A 17,003-nucleotide genomic window follows, 5' to 3' on the forward strand; every position below is an offset into this window, starting at 1 on the left:
TCAACATGTAAAGTCCCATGTTCAACATGTAAAGTCCCATGCATTTTATCAATAAAGTCCCATGTTCAACATGAAAGTGTTTGTGTCCCATGTTCACATGGTCCCATGTTCAACATGTAAAGTCCCATGTTGTGTAAAGTCCCATGTTGTGTAAAGTCCCATGTTCAACATGTGTGTGTGTTGTGTGTAAAGTCCCATGTTCTCACTGTAAAGTCCCATGTTCTACATGTAAAGTGTGTTGTGTGTAAAGTCCCATGTTGTACATGTGTGTGTGTGTACATGTAAAGTCCCATGTTCACTGTCCCATGTTGTGTAAAGTCCCATGTTCTACACAAAGTCCCATGTGTGTGTTGTGTGTGTCCATGTTCATGTCCCATCTACATGTAAAGTGTGTTGTGTGTGTGTGTGTGTAAAGTGTGTTCAACATGTGTGTGTGTGTGTTGTACATGTGTCTCCATGTTCACATGTTGTGTGTGTGTGTTGATCCCATGCTTCATGAGCTGAAATAAAAGATCCCAGACATTTTCCATTCGCACAAAAATATTATTTCTCTTTGTTTACATCCCCTGTTTTGAGCGTTTCTCCTTTGCCAAGATAATCCATCCACCTGACAGGTGTGGCAAGTCAAGAAGCTGATTAAACAGCGTGATCATTACACAGGTGCACCTTGTGCTGGGGACAACAAAAGGTCACTCTACAATGTGTAGGTTTGTCACACAACACAATGCGAGGGAGTTAATGTTCATATCTCTACCATAATCCGCCTCCAACATGTTGTGTTTGCTGATGTGTGTGAACACAGTGTGTGGTGGGGTCTCCACACTGGTGTGTGAACACAAATGTGTTTATGTGGTTTGAAAGTGTTTGTGTCTCCTCACTGGTTGTGTGTGTGTGTGTGTGTGTGTGTGTGTGTGTGTGTGTCTCCTCACTGGTGTGTGTGTGTGTGTGTGTGTGTGTGTGTGTGTGTGTGTGTGTGTGTGTGTGTGTCTCCTCACTGGTGTGTGTGTGTCTGTGTGGTGTGTGTGTGTGTGTGTGTGTGTGTGTGTGTGTCTCCTCACTGGTTGTGTGTGTGTGTGTGTGTGTGTGTGTGTGTGTGTGTGTGTGTGTGTCTCCTCACTGGTGTGTGTGTGTGTGTGTCTCTCACTGGTTGTGTGTGTGTGGTGTGTGTGTGTGTGTGTGTGTGTGTGTGTGTGTGTGTCTGTCACTGTTGTGTGTGTGTGTGTGTGTGTGTGTGTGTGTGTGTGTGTCTCCTCACTGGTTGTGTGTGTGTGTGTGTGTCTCCTCACTGGTTGTGTGTGTGTGTGTGTGTGTGTGTGTGTGTGTCTCCTCACTGGTTGTGTGTGTGTGTGTGTGTGTGTGTCTCCTCACTGGTGTGTGTGTGTGTGTGTGTGTGTGTGTGTGTCCTCACTGGTTCCTCACTGGTGTGTGTGTGTGTGTGTGTGTGTGTGTGTGTGTGTGTGTGTGTGTGTGTCTCCTCACTGGTTGTGTGTGTGTGTGTCTCCTCACTGTGTGTGTGTGTGTGTGTGTGTGTGTGTGTGTGTGTGTGTGTGTGTCTCCTCACTGGTGTGTGTGTGTGTGTGTGTGTCTCCTCACTGGTTGTGTGTGTGTGTGTGTGTGTGTGTGTAACTGTGTGTGTGTGTGTGTGTGTCTCCTCACTGGTTGTGTGTGTGTGTGTGTGTGTGTGTGTCTCTCACTGGTTGTGTGTGTGTGTGTGTGTGTGTGTGTGTGTGTGTGTGTGTGTGTGTGTGTGTGTGTGTGTGTGTGTGTCTCCTCACTGGTGTGTGTGTGTGTGTGTGTGTGTCTCCTCACTGGTTGTGTGTGTGTGTGTGTGTGTGTGTGTGTGTGTGTGTGTGTGTGTGTGTGTGTGTGTGTGTCTCCTCACTGGTTGTGTGTGTGTGTGTGTGTGTGTGTGTGTGTGTCTCCTCACTGGTTGTGTGTGTGTGTGTGTGTGTGTGTGTGTGTGTGTGTGTGTGTCTCCTCACTGGTTGTGTGTGTGATCCTGGTTAATCTTCTGCTCCACAGCTTCCAGAGCTGCAGCGAGGGAGGCGCTGGTCTCCTCCAACCTCAGATGATGCACCTCCTCTTCTTCCTCCTCCTCCCCTACTTGGGCTGGAGCCTCCTCCTTGGTCTGCTCCTCCTCCTTCTCTCTCCTTCTTTCAACTCTCCTCTCCTCCTCCTTCTCTCTCCTTCTCTCAACTCTCCTCTCCTCCTCCACCTCCTCCTTCTCTCTCCTCCTCTCAACTCTCTTCTCCTCCTCCACCTTCTCAACTTCTCTCCGGTCCTCTTTTAGTCTTTCTTCCTCCCTCCCTCTCTCCTCCCTCTCCTCCCCCTCCCTCCCCAGCAGCAGGTCGACAGAGAGGCCAGAAATAGAGGAGCGGGGAGGCTTGACGGGGTGGGGGGTGGAACCGGGGGTGGAGGGGGTCTGGGGAGTGGAGGGGCTGGTGGCGGGAGAGGAGGAGGAGGTGTAGGGGGGGACAGGGGACAGGGAGGAAGGGGTGAGGGTGTCTGGGATAGGGAGAGGTCTGGGGAGAGGGGTGGGGGAGGAGAGTGAGGGTTTGGTGGGTTTAGGACCGGTGGGAGGAGGGCAGGGTTTGAAGGAGACTGGGGGAGGCATCCACCTCGGATCTGCTGGAGAAAAAAAACAGAGAAAAAAAATGGTTCAGAGGTCAGGGTCTGGGTTAGGTTCAGAGGTCAGGGGTCAGGGATTAGGGGTAAACTCACCAGGACTGTCAGCTTCAGGCCCAGGCAAGGGGACGCGTCTGGTCGGGGTGGGGGGGTCCTGCTGCTGTCTCCTCACGGCCGCCATCGAGGGTTTGGGCGACACCGGCGGCTTCAGCGGCTTCCTGACTTCTGGCCTATCACAGCTCTCCCTGCGAGAGGCCACCTCCCCCTCAGCTTCCGACCCGGGCCGCATCCGCAGGATGATGCGGTGTGATTGGTCGACCCCTCCGTTCACCTGCTGGGGGGCCAACTGGCTGCGATGCAATTGGTCAATGCTGCTCTCTGGTTGGTCAACGCTCTTCCTGCTGCTCTCTGGTTGGTCAACGTTCTTCCTGCTGCTGTCTGTTTGGCCGCTGCCAGGTATGGCTCTCGCTGGTTGGTCGACGCTGGTTGTGCTAATCTCTGGTTGGCTGCTGCTGGTTGTGCTGTTGTCTGATTGGTCATTGCTGTGCTCGCGGCTGCGTGGGCGTCGCCGAATGGTGTCTGTCTCCATCAGATGGAACTTCTCTGCGTCAGAATAGTTGGGGGGGTGGGGCTTTCTCCTGGGCACCAATCAGATTGACTTTTAGATATGTCAATGAACTATAATCTGTATAACTGTTAAAGTGATAAATATAATTGTAACTGTTACAGACTGGTAGAGTTAGACTGGTAGAGTTAGACTGGTAGAGTTAGACTGGTAGAGTTAGACTGATAGACTGATAGAGTTAGACTGATAGAGTTAGACTGGTAGAGTTAGACTGGTAGAGTTAGACTGGTAGAGTTAGACTGGTAGAGTTAGACTGGTAGAGTTAGACTGGAGAGTTAGACTGGTAGAGTTAGACTGGTAGAGTTAGACTGATAGAGTTAGACTGGTAGAGTTAGACTGGTAGAGTTAGACTGATAGAGTTAGACTGGTAGAGTTAGACTGTTAGTAGAGTTAGACTGATAGAGTTAGACTGGTAGAGTTAGACTGGTAGAGTTAGACTGAGTTAGAGTTAGACTGGTAGAGTTAGACTAGATAGAGTTAGACTGGTAGAGTTAGACTGGTAGAGTTAGACTGGTAGAGTTAGACTGAGTTAGACTAGAGTTAGACTGGTAGAGTTAGACTGGTAGAGTTAGACTGGTAGAGTAGACTGGTAGAGTTAGAGTTAGACTGATAGAGTTAGACTGATAGAGTTAGACTGGTAGAGTTAGACTGGTAGAGTTAGACTGGTAGAGTTAGACTGGTAGAGTAGAGTTAGACTGATAGAGTTAGACTGATAGAGTTAGACTGATAGAGTTAGACTGGTAGAGTTAGACTGGTAGAGTTAGACTGGTAGAGTTAGACTGGTAGAGTTAGACTGGTAGAGTTAGACTGTAGTAGAGTTAGACTGATAGAGTTAGACTGATAGAGTTAGACTGGTAGAGTTAGACTGACAGAGTTAGACTGATAGAGTTAGACTGGTAGAGTTAGACTGGTAGAGTTAGACTGATAGAGTTAGACTGGTAGAGTTAGACTGGTAGAGTTAGACTGGTAGAGTAGTAGAGTTAGACTGATAGAGTTAGACTGATAGAGTTAGACTGGTAGAGTTAGACTGATAGACTGATAGAGTTAGACTGATAGAGTTAGACTGGTAGAGTTAGACTGGTAGAGTTAGACTGATAGAGTTAGACTGATAGAGTTAGACTGGTAGAGTTAGACTGGTAGAGTTAGACTGATAGACTGGTAGAGTTAGACTGGTAGAGTTAGACTGGTAGAGTAGTAGAGTTAGACTGATAGAGTTAGACTGATAGAGTTAGACTGATAGAGTTAGACTGATAGAGTTAGACTGGTAGAGTTAGACTGATAGACTGGTAGAGTTAGACTGGTAGAGTTAGACGAGTAGAGTTAGACTGGTAGAGTTAGACTGGTAGAGTTAGACTAGTACAGTTAGACTGGTAGAGTTAGACTGGTAGAGTTAGACTAGTAGAGTAGTAGTAGTAGAGTTAGACTGATAGAGTTAGACTGGTAGAGTTAGACTGATAGAGTTAGACTGGTAGAGTTAGACTGGTAGAGTTAGACTGATAGAGTTAGACTGGTAGAGTTAGACTGATAGTTAGACTGATAGAGTTAGACTGATAGAGTTAGACTGATAGACTGATAGAGTTAGACTGATAGAGTTAGACTGGTAGAGTTAGACTGGTAGAGTTAGACTGGTAGAGTTAGACTGATAGAGTTAGACTGGTAGAGTTAGACTGATAGAGTTAGACTGATAGAGTTAGACTAAGACTGATAGAGTTAGACTGATAGAGTTAGACTGATAGACTGATAGAGTTAGACTGATAGAGTTAGACTGGTAGAGTTAGACTGATAGAGTTAGACTGATAGAGTTAGACTGATAGAGTTAGACTGGTAGAGTAAGACTGATAGAGTTAGACTGATATAGTTAGACTGATAGAGTTAGACGGGTAGAGTTAGACTGGTAGAGTTAGACTGATAGAGTTAGACTGATAGAGTTAGACTGGTAGAGTTAGACTGATAGACTGGTAGAGTTAGACTGATAGAGTTAGACTGATAGAGTTAGACTGGTAGAGTTAGACTGGTAGAGTTAGACTGATAGAGTTAGACTGGTAGAGTTAGACTGGTAGAGTTAGACTGGTAGAGTTAGACTGATAGACTGGTAGAGTTAGACTGATAGAGTTAGACTGATAGAGTTAGACTGGTAGAGTTAGACTGATAGACTGGTAGAGATAGACTGGTAGAGTTAGACTGGTAGAGTTAGACTGATAGAGTTAGACTGGTAGAGTTAGACTGATAGAGTTAGACTGGTAGAGTTAGACTGATAGAGTTAGACTAGAGTTAGACTGGTAGAGTTAGACTGATAGAGTTAGACTGGTAGAGTTAGACTGGTAGAGTTAGACTGATAGAGTTAGACTGATAGAGTTAGACTGAGTTAGACTGGTAGAGTTAGACTGGTAGAGTTAGACTGGTAGAGTTAGACTGAGTTAGACTGGTAGAGTTAGACTGGTAGAGTTAGACTGATAGAGTTAGACTGGTAGAGTTAGACTGATAGAGTTAGACTGGTAGAGTTAGACTGATAGAGTTAGACTGGTAGAGTTAGACTGATAGAGTTAGACTGGTAGAGTTAGACTGATAGAGTTAGACTGGTAGAGTTAGACTAGAGTTAGACTGGTATAGTTAGACTGATAGAGTTAGACTGATAGAGTTAGACTGGTAGAGTTAGACTGATAGATTATAGAGTTAGACTGATAGAGTTAGACTGATAGAGTTAGACTGGTAGAGTTAGACTGGTAGAGTTAGACTGGTAGAGTTAGACTGGTAGAGTTAGACTGGTAGAGTTAGACTGATAGAGTTAGACTGGTAGAGTTAGACTGATAGAGTTAGACTGGTAGAGTTAGACTGATAGAGTTAGACTGGTAGAGTTAGACTGGTAGAGTTAGACTGGTAGAGTTAGACTGATAGAGTTAGACTGATAGAGTTAGACTGGTAGAGTTAGACTGGTAGAGTTAGACTGGTAGAGTTAGACTGATAGACTGGTAGAGTTAGACTGATAGAGTTAGACTGGTAGAGTTAGACTGATAGAGTTAGACTGGTAGAGTTAGACTGGTAGAGTTAGACTGATAGAGTTAGACTGGTAGAGTTAGACTGGTAGAGTTAGACTGGTAGAGTTAGACTGATAGAGTTAGACTGGTAGAGTTAGACTGATAGAGTTAGACTGGTAGAGTTAGACTGATAGAGTTAGACTGGTAGAGTTAGACTGATAGAGTTAGACTGGTAGAGTTAGACTGGTAGAGTTAGACTGGTAGAGTTAGACTGGTAGAGTTAGACTGATAGAGTTAGACTGGTAGAGTTAGACTGATAGACTGATAGAGTTAGACTGGTAGAGTTAGACTGGTAGAGTTAGACTGGTAGAGTTAGACTGGTAGAGTTAGACTGATAGAGTTAGACTGATAGAGTTAGACTGGTAGAGTTAGACTGGTAGAGTTAGACTGGTAGAGTTAGACTGATAGAGTTAGACTGGTAGAGTTAGACTGATAGAGTTAGACTGATAGACTGATAGAGTTAGACTGATAGAGTTAGACTGATAGAGTTAGACTGGTAGAGTTAGACTGGTAGAGTTAGACTGACTGGTAGAGTTAGACTGGTAGAGTTAGACTGGTAGAGTTAGACTGGTAGAGTTAGACTGTAGAGTTAGACTGATAGAGAGTTAGACTGGTAGAGTTAGACTGATAGAGTTAGACTGGTAGAGTTAGACTGATAGAGACTGGTAGAGTTAGACTGGTAGAGTTAGACTGGTAGAGTTAGACTGATAGAGTTAGACTGTAGAGTTAGACTGGTAGAGTTAGACTGGTAGAGTTAGACTGGTAGAGTTAGACTGGTAGAGTTAGACTGATAGAGTTAGACTGGTAGAGTTAGACTGGTAGAGTTAGACTGATAGAGTTAGACTGATAGAGTTAGACTGATAGACTGATAGAGTTAGACTGATAGAGTTAGACTGATAGAGTTAGACTGATAGAGTTAGACTGGTAGAGTTAGACTGGTAGAGTTAGACTGGTAGAGTTAGACTGATAGAGTTAGACTGGTAGAGTTAGACTGGTAGAGTTAGACTGGTAGAGTTAGACTGGTAGAGTTAGACTGGTAGAGTTAGACTGATAGAGTTAGACTGGTAGAGTTAGACTGATAGAGTTAGACTGGTAGAGTTAGACTGATAGAGTTAGACTGGTAGAGTTAGACTGGTAGAGTTAGTAGAGTTAGACTGTAGAGTTAGACTGGTAGAGTTAGACTGGTAGAGTTAGACTGGTAGAGTTAGACTGGTAGAGTTAGACTGGTAGAGTTAGACTGATAGAGTTAGACTGGTAGAGTTAGACTGGTAGAGTTAGACTGATAGAGTTAGACTGATAGAGTTAGACTGGTAGAGTTAGACTGGTAGAGTTAGACTGGTAGAGTTAGACTGATAGACTGGTAGAGTTAGACTGATAGAGTTAGACTGGTAGAGTTAGACTGGTAGAGTTAGACTGGTAGAGTTAGACTGGTAGAGTTAGACTGATAGACTGGTAGAGTTAGACTGATAGAGTTAGACTGGTAGAGTTAGACTGATAGAGTTAGACTGGTAGAGTTAGACTGGTAGAGTTAGACTGGTAGAGTTAGACTGGTAGAGTTAGACTGATAGTAGAGTTAGACTGATAGAGTTAGACTGGTAGAGTTAGACTGGTAGAGTTAGACTGATAGAGTTAGACTGGTAGAGTTAGACTGGTAGAGTTAGACTGATAGAGTTAGACTGGTAGAGTTAGACTGGTAGAGTTAGACTGGTAGAGTTAGTAGAGTTAGACTGGTAGAGTTAGACTGGTAGAGTTAGACTGATAGAGTTAGACTGGTAGAGTTAGACTGATAGAGTTAGACTGGTAGAGTTAGACTGATAGAGTTAGACTGGTAGAGTTAGACTGATAGAGTTAGACTGGTAGAGTTAGACTGGTAGAGTTAGACTGGTAGAGTTAGACTGGTAGAGTTAGACTGGTAGAGTTAGACTGATAGAGTTAGACTGAGTTAGACTGGTAGAGTTAGACTGGTAGAGTTAGACTGATAGAGTTAGACTGGTAGAGTTAGACTGGTAGAGTTAGACTGGTAGAGTTAGACTGATAGAGTTAGACTGATAGAGTTAGACTGGTAGAGTTAGACTGGTAGAGTTAGACTGGTAGAGTTAGACTGATAGAGTTAGAGTTAGTTAGACTGGTAGAGTTAGACTGATAGAGTTAGACTGATAGAGTTAGACTGGTAGAGTTAGACTGATAGAGTTAGACTGGTAGAGTTAGACTGATAGAGTTAGACTGGTAGAGTTAGACTGGTAGAGTTAGACTGGTAGAGACTTAGTTAGACTGGTAGAGTTAGACTGAGTTAGACTGATAGAGTTAGACTGATAGAGTTAGACTGATAGAGTTAGACTGATAGACTGATAGAGTTAGACTGGTAGAGAGTTAGACTGGTAGAGTTAGACTGGTAGAGTTAGACTGGTAGAGTTAGACTGGTAGAGTTAGACTGATAGAGTTAGACTGGTAGAGTTAGTTAGACTGGTAGAGTTAGACTGGTAGAGTTAGACTGGTAGACTGTTAGAGTTAGACTGTAGAGTTAGAGAGTTAGACTGGTAGAGTTAGACTGGTAGAGTTAGACTGATAGAGTTAGACTGGTAGAGTTAGACTGGTAGAGTTAGACTGGTAGAGTTAGACTGGTAGAGTTAGACTGATAGAGTTAGACTGGTAGAGTTAGACTGGTAGAGTTAGACTGATAGAGTTAGACTGGTAGAGTTAGACTGGTAGAGTTAGACTGGTAGAGTAGTAGAGTTAGACTGATAGAGTTAGACTGATAGAGTTAGACTGGTAGAGTTAGACTGATAGAGTTAGACTGGTAGAGTTAGACTGGTAGAGTTAGACTGGTAGAGTTAGACTGGTAGAGTTAGACTAGAGTTAGACTGGTAGAGTTAGACTGATAGAGTTAGACTGGTAGAGTTAGACTGGTAGAGTTAGACTAGAGTTAGACTGGTAGAGTTAGACTGATAGAGTTAGACTAGAGTTAGAGTAGAGTTAGACTAGACTAGAGTTAGACTGATAGAGTTAGACTGGTAGAGTTAGACTGGTAGAGTTAGACTGATAGAGTTAGACTGATAGAGTTAGACTGGTAGAGTTAGACTGGTAGAGTTAGACTGATAGAGTTAGACTGGTAGAGTTAGACTGATAGAGTTAGACTGGTAGAGTTAGACTGATAGACTGATAGAGTTAGACTGGTAGAGTTAGACTGATAGAGTTAGACTGGTAGAGTTAGACTGGTAGAGTTAGACTGGTAGAGTTAGACTGGTAGAGTTAGACTGATAGAGTTAGACTGATAGAGTTAGACTGATAGAGTTAGACTGATAGACTGATAGAGTTAGACTGGTAGAGTTAGACTGGTAGAGTTAGACTGGTAGAGTTAGACTGATAGAGTTAGACTGGTAGAGTTAGACTGATAGAGTTAGACTGATAGAGTTAGACTGATAGAGTTAGACTGGTAGAGTTAGACTGGTAGAGTTAGACTGGTAGAGTTAGACTGGTAGAGTTAGACTGGTAGAGTTAGACTGATAGAGTTAGACTGGTAGAGTTAGACTGATAGAGTTAGACTGATAGAGTTAGACTGATAGAGTTAGACTGGTAGAGTTAGACTGATAGAGTTAGACTGGTAGAGTTAGACTGGTAGAGTTAGACTGATAGAGTTAGACTGGTAGAGTTAGACTGGTAGAGTTAGACTGGTAGAGTTAGACTGATAGAGTTAGACTGATAGAGTTAGACTGATAGAGTTAGACTGATAGAGTTAGACTGATAGAGTTAGACTAGAGTTAGACTGATAGAGTTAGACTGGTAGAGTTAGACTGGTAGAGTTAGACTGGTAGAGTTAGACTGGTAGAGTTAGACTGGTAGAGTTAGACTGATAGAGTTAGACTGGTAGAGTTAGACTGATAGAGTTAGACTGATAGAGTTAGACTGATAGAGTTAGACTGGTAGAGTTAGACTGGTAGAGTTAGACTGGTAGAGTTAGACTGATAGAGTTAGACTGGTAGAGTTAGACTGATAGAGTTAGACTGGTAGAGTTAGACTGATAGACTGATAGAGTTAGACTGATAGAGTTAGACTGATAGAGTTAGACTGATAGAGTTAGACTGGTAGAGTTAGACTGATAGACTGATAGAGTTAGACTGATAGAGTTAGACTGATAGAGTTAGACTGGTAGAGTTAGACTGGTAGAGTTAGACTGATAGAGTTAGACTGATAGACTGGTAGAGTTAGACTGATAGAGTTAGACTGGTAGAGTTAGACTGATAGAGTTAGACGAACCTTCGGTTGATGGTCGCTGTTCCATCCGTAATAAGCCCTTCTCCTGTCGGCGTGACGACCGTGGAGCGTGGGCGGGGTTCTGGGCGTAGCTCAGTGTGTTGCCGCGGGGACTGGATCTGGGCGGAGTCTGTCTGGTCGGTGAGCGGACCGCTGATGGTCCGACGGCGATTCATGATATCATCATCAGACCCGAGACCACCTGACCCGGCCTGGCGACGCAACGCCGCCGGACTAACCTGGCGGATTATACACACATTACACATGAGACCCCAGACCACCTGACCCGGCCTGGCGACGCAACGCCGCCGGACTAACCTGGCGGATTATACACACATTACACATGAGACCCCAGACCACCTGACCCGGCCTGGCGACGCAACGCCGCCGGACTAACCTGGCGGATTATACACACATTACACATGAGACCCCAGACCACCTGACCCGGCCTGGCGACGCAACGCCGCCGGACTAACCTGGCGGATTATACACACATTACACATGAGAACCCAGACCACCTGACCCGGCCTGGCGACGCAACGCCGCCGGACTAACCTGGCGGATTATACACACATTACACATGAGACCCCAGACCACCTGACCCGGCCTGGCGACGCAACGCCGCCGGACTAACCTGGCGGATTATACACACATTACACATGAGACCCCAGACCACCTGACCCGGCCTGGCGACGCAACGCCGCCGGACTAACCTGGCGGATTATACACACATTACACATGAGACCCCAGACCACCTGACCCGGCCTGGCGACGCAACGCCGCCGGACTAACCTGGCGGATTATACACACATTACACATGAGACCCCAGACCACCTGACCCGGCCTGGCGACGCAACGCCGCCGGACTAACCTGGCGGATTTATACATGAGACCCCAGACCACACATTACACATGAGACCCCAGACCACCTGACCCGGCCTGGCGACGCAACGCCGCCGGACTAACCTGGCGGATTATACACACATTACACATGAGACCCCAGACCACCTGACCCGGCCTGGCGACGCAACGCCGCCGGACTAACCTGGCGGATTATACACACATTACACATGAGACCCCAGACCACCTGACCCGGCCTGGCGACGCAACGATTATACACCGGACTAACCTGGCGGATTATACACACATTACACATGAGACCCCAGACCACCTGACCCGGCCTGGCGACGAACGCCCCACATGAGCCGTAGGGGCATGAGACCCCAGACCACCTGACCCCCTGGGGTAGGGGTCTGTGGGTGGGATTGGCCCCTAGGATAGGGGTCTGTGGGTGGGATTGGCCCCTAGGGTAGGGTCTGTGGGTGGGATTGGCCCCTAGGGTAGGGGTCTGTGGGTGGGATTGGCCCCTAGGGGTAGGGTCTGTGGGTGGGATTGGCCCCTAGGGTAGGGGTCTGTGGGTGGGATTGGCCCCTAGGGGTAGGGGTCTGTGGGTGGGATTGGCCCCTAGGGTAGGGGTCTGTGGGTGGGAGGGTCTGTTGGCCCCTAGGGTAGGGGTCTGTGGGTGGGATTGGCCCCTAGGGTAGGGGTCTGTGGGTGGGATTGGCCCCTAGGGTAGGGGTCTGTGGGTGGGATTGGCTAGGGTAGGGGTCCCTAGGGTAGGGGTCTGTGGGTGGGATTGGCCCCTAGGGTAGGGGTCTGTGGGTGGGATTGGCCCCTAGGGTTGGGGGGTCTGTGGGTGGGATTGGCCTAGGGTAGGGGTCTGTGGGTGAGGGATTGACCCCTAGGGTAGGGGGCCCCTAGGGTTTGACCCCTAGGGTAGGGGTTGGGTGCTTGGCCCCTAGGGTACCCCTGTGTTGGGTTGGCCCCTATATTCTGAATATAATCTGAATCCTATTCATTAAAATGGCCAATTTGGTGGCAATCAATCAATCCCAATTTGCTTCATTTTCAGAGATGAAAATAATGTTTCAGGTTTATTGTATCTGAACATGAAATGGTGGGTGTTACAGACAGACAGACAGACAGACAGACAGACAGACAGACAGACCTGTGTAGGGTTGAGGTAGCTGCCTCTGCCTCCCATGGTTCTGGGCAGGGTCTTGGCCCCTCCCCCTCCAGGACCAACTCCTCCCATCGATGTCTCCAACATGGCGGCGATGCTCCGGACGCTCCCCCCCGCCCCCTCTGACCTCACCAGCCCCCCCTCCCCCCTCCTCTCCGCCAGCCCTCCACAGTCGCTGGCTCTCCTCTCCCTGATCCCTACTACCCCCAGCCCCTCCCCCAGCCCCTCCCCCAGCCCGTCGCCCCCGGAGATGGAGGAACACGACCGTTTCGGCGGAGTCGGGGGCCGGCCTTTCCTCCTGGGCCGCAGCGTGACTGATGATTGGCTGCGGTTGACAGTTGCGTCATTGGGGTCGGAGCGTTGAGCCGAGCTGCTGCGGCAGACCGTGGCGTATCTAGGGGCGAAGTCTGTAACCGAGAGGGCATCGGCTTCGTACCCCGAGTAGCCAATCAGGCTGTGAGTTCGCCGATGCTCCTCCTCCATTGGCAGACAGAGTAAAGGAACAGACACACTCCCTTCTTGGACTGGCGAATCAGCTGGCGGGGGCTGGGTGGAGGGGTGGGCTCGAGCCTTGTGGGTCTTGGTGGGAGTGTGAGGTGGGGAGGGTGTGTGTGTTGGGGACTCAATCCCTGGCCGGGGTTTAGTGAGGGGGGGCCTCTGACCCCTCCCAGTGGAGGGGAGTGGGGTAGAGGGGGGAGGAGTGGAGGAGGATGGAGGGGTGGAGCCAGAAGGAGGGGTGGAGCCAGATGGAGGGGTAGAGCCAGAAGGAGGGGTAGAAGGCTGAGAGATACTCTCTCCTCTCTGGAACTTCCCCAGTCTCCTCACTGCTAACATCATCTTCTTTTGGTGGCCTGAGAGAGAGAAAGAGCGAGAGCGAGAGAGACACAAGAGGTTGAGAGAGACAGAGACAGAGCGAGAGAGAGACACAGAGAGAGGCCGACAGAGACAGAGCAAGCAAAAGAGACAGAGAGAAGCAGAGAGAAAGACAGAGAGCGAGAAACAGACAGAGAGAGAGAGAGACAGACACAGAGAGAGAGAGAGACAGACAGACACAGAGAGAGACAGACACAGAGAGAGAGAGACAGACAGACAGACACAGAGAGAGAGAGACAGACACAGAGAGAGAGAGAGACAGACACAGAGAGAGAGACAGACAGACAGACACAGAGAGAGAGACAGACACAGAGAGAGAGAGACAGACACAGAGAGAAAAGACAGACAGACAGACAGACAGACAGACAGACAGACAGACAGACAGACAGACAGACAGACAGACAGACAGACACAGAGAGAGAGACAGAGGGAGAGAGACAGACACAGAGAGAGAGAGACAGACAGACAGACAGACAGACAGAGAGAGAGACAGACACAGAGAGCCTCCTGGGCCGCAGCGTGACTGATGATTGGCTGCGGTGGGCCGCGAGAGACAGACAGACACAGAGAGAGAGACAGACAGACACAGAGAGGCAGACACACAGAGCAGAGACACAGAGAGAGACTGGGGAGTAAAATAGTCAAATGTACAACATTTCAACATCTTCTCATATTCAACCATCCCTCTAAAGTTGATTGGTGATGTCTAAACCATCCCTCTAAGGTTGATTGGTGATGTCTAAACCATCCCTCTAAAGTTGATTGGTGATGTCTAAACCATCCCTCTAAAGTTGATTGGTGATGTCTATCTCCTACCAGCTTGGTGATGTCTAAACCATCCCTCTAAAGTTGATTGGTGATGTCTAAACCATCCCTCTAAGGTTGATTGGTGATGTCTAAACCATCCCTCTAAGGTTGATTGGTGATGTCTAAACCATCCCTCTAAGGTTGATTGGTGATGTCTAAACCATCCCTCTAAAGTTGATTGGTGATGTCTAAACCATCCCTCTAAAGTTGATTGGTGATGTCTAAACCATCCCTCTAAAGTTGATTGAGAGGTTGAGGTGATGTCTAAACCATCCCTCTAAAATTGATTGGTGATGTCTAAACCATCCCTCTAAAGTTGATTGGTGATGTCTAAACCATCCCTCTAAAGTTGATTGATGTCTAAACCATCCCTCTAAAGTTGATTGGTGATGTCTAAACCATCCCTCTAAAGTTGATTGGTGATGTCTAAACCATCCCTCTAAAGTTGATTGGTGATCTAAACCATCCCTCTAAGGTTGACCATCCCTCTAAAGTTGATTGGTGATGTCTAAACCATCCCTCTAAAGTTGATTGGTGATGTCTAAACCATCCCTCTAAAGTTGATTGGTGATGTCTAAACCATCCCTCTAAAGTTGATTGGTGATGTCTAAACCATCCCTCTAAAGTTGATTGGTGATGTCTAAACCATCCCTCTAGTTGAAGTTGATTGGTGATGTCTAAACCATCCCTCTAAAGTTGATTGGTGATGTCTAAACCATCCCTCTAAAGTTGATTGGTGATGTCTAAACCATCCCTCTAAAGTTGATTGGTGATGTCTAAACCATCCCTCTAAAGTTGATTGGTGATGTCTAAACCATCCCTCTAAGGTTGATTGGTGATGTCTAAACCATCCCTCTAAGGTTGATTGGTGATGTCTAAACCATCCCTCTAAAGTTGATTGGTGATGTCTAAACCATCCCTCTAAAGTTGATTGGTGATGTCTAAACCATCCCTCTAAGGTTGATTGGTGATGTCTAAACCATCCCTCTAAGGTTGATTGGTGATGTCTATCTCCTACCAGCTTGGTGATGTCTAAACCATCCCTCTAAAATTGATTGGTGATGTCTAAACCATCCCTCTAAGGTTGATTGGTGATGTCTAAACCATCCCTCTAAGGTTGATTGGTGATGTCTATCTCCTACCAGCTTGGTGATGTCTAAACCATCCCTCTAAGGTTGATTGGTGATGTCTAAACCATCCCTCTAAGGTTGATTGGTGATGTCTAAACCATCCCTCTAAAGTTGATTGGTGATGTCTAAACCATCCCTCTAAGGTTGATTGGTGATGTCTAAACCATCCCTCTAAAGTTGATTGGTGATGTCTAAACCATCCCTCTAAAGTTGATTGGTGATGTCTAAACCATCCCTCTAAAGTTGATTGGTGATGTCTAAACCATCCCTCTAAAGTTGATTGGTGATGTCTAAACCATCCCTCTAAAGTTGATTGGTGATGTCTAAACCATCCCTCTAAAGTTGATTGGTGATGTCTAAACCATCCCTCTAAGGTTGATTGGTGATGTCTAAACCATCCCTCTAAGGTTGATTGGTGATGTCTAAACCATCCCTCTAAGGTTGATTGGTGATGTCTAAACCATCCCTCTAAGGTTGATTGGTGTTGTCTATCATCTCTGATGTAATATATAATAATAATATAATAATAATATATGCCATTTAGCAGACGCTTTTATCCAAAGCGACTTACAGTCATGTGTGCATACATTCTACGTATGGGTGGTCCCGGGAATCGAACCCACTAACCTGGCGTTACAAGCGCCATGCTCTACCAACTGAGCTACAGAAGGACCTCCTATCTCCTGTGTGTCCTACCCAGCTTGGTGATGTCTATCTCCTACCAGCTTGGTGATGTCTATCTCCTACCAGCTTGGTGATGTCTATCTCCTACCCAGCTTGGTGATGTCTATCTCCTGTGTGTCCTACCCAGCTTGGTGATGTCTATCTCCTGTGTGTCCTACCAGCTTGGTGATGTCTATCTCCTGTGTGTCCTACCCAGCTTGGTGATGTCTATCTCCTACCAGCTTGGTGATGTCTATCTCCTACCAGCTTGGTGATGTCTATCTCCTACCAGCTTGGTGATGTCTATCTCCTACCCAGCTTGGTGATGTCTATCTCCTACCCAGCTTGGTGATGTCTATCTGGTGATGTCTATCTCCTCCCAGCTTGGTGATGTCTATCTCCTACCAGCTTGGTGATGTCTATCTCCTACCCAGCTTGGTGATGTCTATCTCCTACCAGCTTGGTGATGTCTATCTCCTGTGTGTCCTACCCAGCTTGGTGATGTCTATCTCCTACCCAGCTTGGTGATGTCTATCTCCTGTGTGTCCTACCCAGCTTGGTGATGTCTATCTCCTGTGTGTCCTACCCAGCTTGGTGATTCCAATTTCCTTCAGATCCTCCCAGCTGATCTCAGTGATGAAGTCGATGTTGTCATATCCATTTTGCACCAGAACCTGGTAGTACTGGTTCAGCCCAATCACTGACAACCACTCTGCCAGGCTGGCCTATACACACACACACACACACACACACACACACACACACACACACACACACACACACACACACAACACACACACACCCACACACACACACACACACACACACACACACACACACACACACACACACACACACACACACACACACACACACACACACACACACACACACACACACACACACACACACACACACACACACACACAGAGAGATATTAGGACATATACACATGTGTTCATATGCATTTA

At 46.8% G+C, this 17,003-nt stretch overlaps 2 protein-coding genes across 7 annotated transcripts in view; both read right to left on the reverse strand.

Annotated features, from left to right (window-relative positions):
- Positions 1–12,665, reverse strand: part of LOC127921219 (caskin-1-like) — a 17,252-nt gene extending 4,587 nt beyond the window's left edge. Inside the window, exons 1-5 of one of the 6 annotated variants that reach the window (XM_052504989.1) lie at positions 11,466–11,630; positions 11,055–11,370; positions 10,540–10,975; positions 2,722–3,263; positions 1,983–2,628 (exon numbers count right to left, since the gene is read on the reverse strand). In XM_052504989.1, the coding sequence (XP_052360949.1) occupies positions 1,983–2,628; positions 2,722–3,263; positions 10,540–10,802 (1,451 nt within the window). In that variant the 5' untranslated portion in view covers positions 10,803–10,975; positions 11,055–11,370; positions 11,466–11,630. Of the gene's footprint in view, positions 1–1,982; positions 2,629–2,721; positions 3,264–10,539; positions 11,408–11,465; positions 11,631–11,665; positions 11,730–12,544 lie in introns of those variants that run through there. The other 5 variants (XM_052504990.1, XM_052504991.1, XM_052504988.1 and 2 more) reach the window with 5 other exon arrangements.
- Positions 12,666–12,772: 107 nt separating this feature from the next.
- The window catches only part of LOC127921223 (caskin-1-like), a gene marked incomplete at its 3' end in the record, with an annotated part of 105,987 nt that continues 101,756 nt past the window's right edge, over positions 12,773–17,003 (reverse strand). The window contains exons 17-18 of the mRNA XM_052504994.1: positions 16,619–16,757; positions 12,773–13,410 (exon numbers count right to left, since the gene is read on the reverse strand). Of these exons, the coding sequence (XP_052360954.1) occupies positions 12,773–13,410; positions 16,619–16,757 (777 nt within the window). The remainder of the gene's footprint in view (positions 13,411–16,618; positions 16,758–17,003) is intronic.

Source organism: Oncorhynchus keta, unplaced genomic scaffold (genome assembly GCF_023373465.1).
Source record: "Oncorhynchus keta strain PuntledgeMale-10-30-2019 unplaced genomic scaffold, Oket_V2 Un_contig_2177_pilon_pilon, whole genome shotgun sequence".
In the NCBI taxonomy this organism is placed as follows: domain Eukaryota; kingdom Metazoa; phylum Chordata; class Actinopteri; order Salmoniformes; family Salmonidae; genus Oncorhynchus; species Oncorhynchus keta.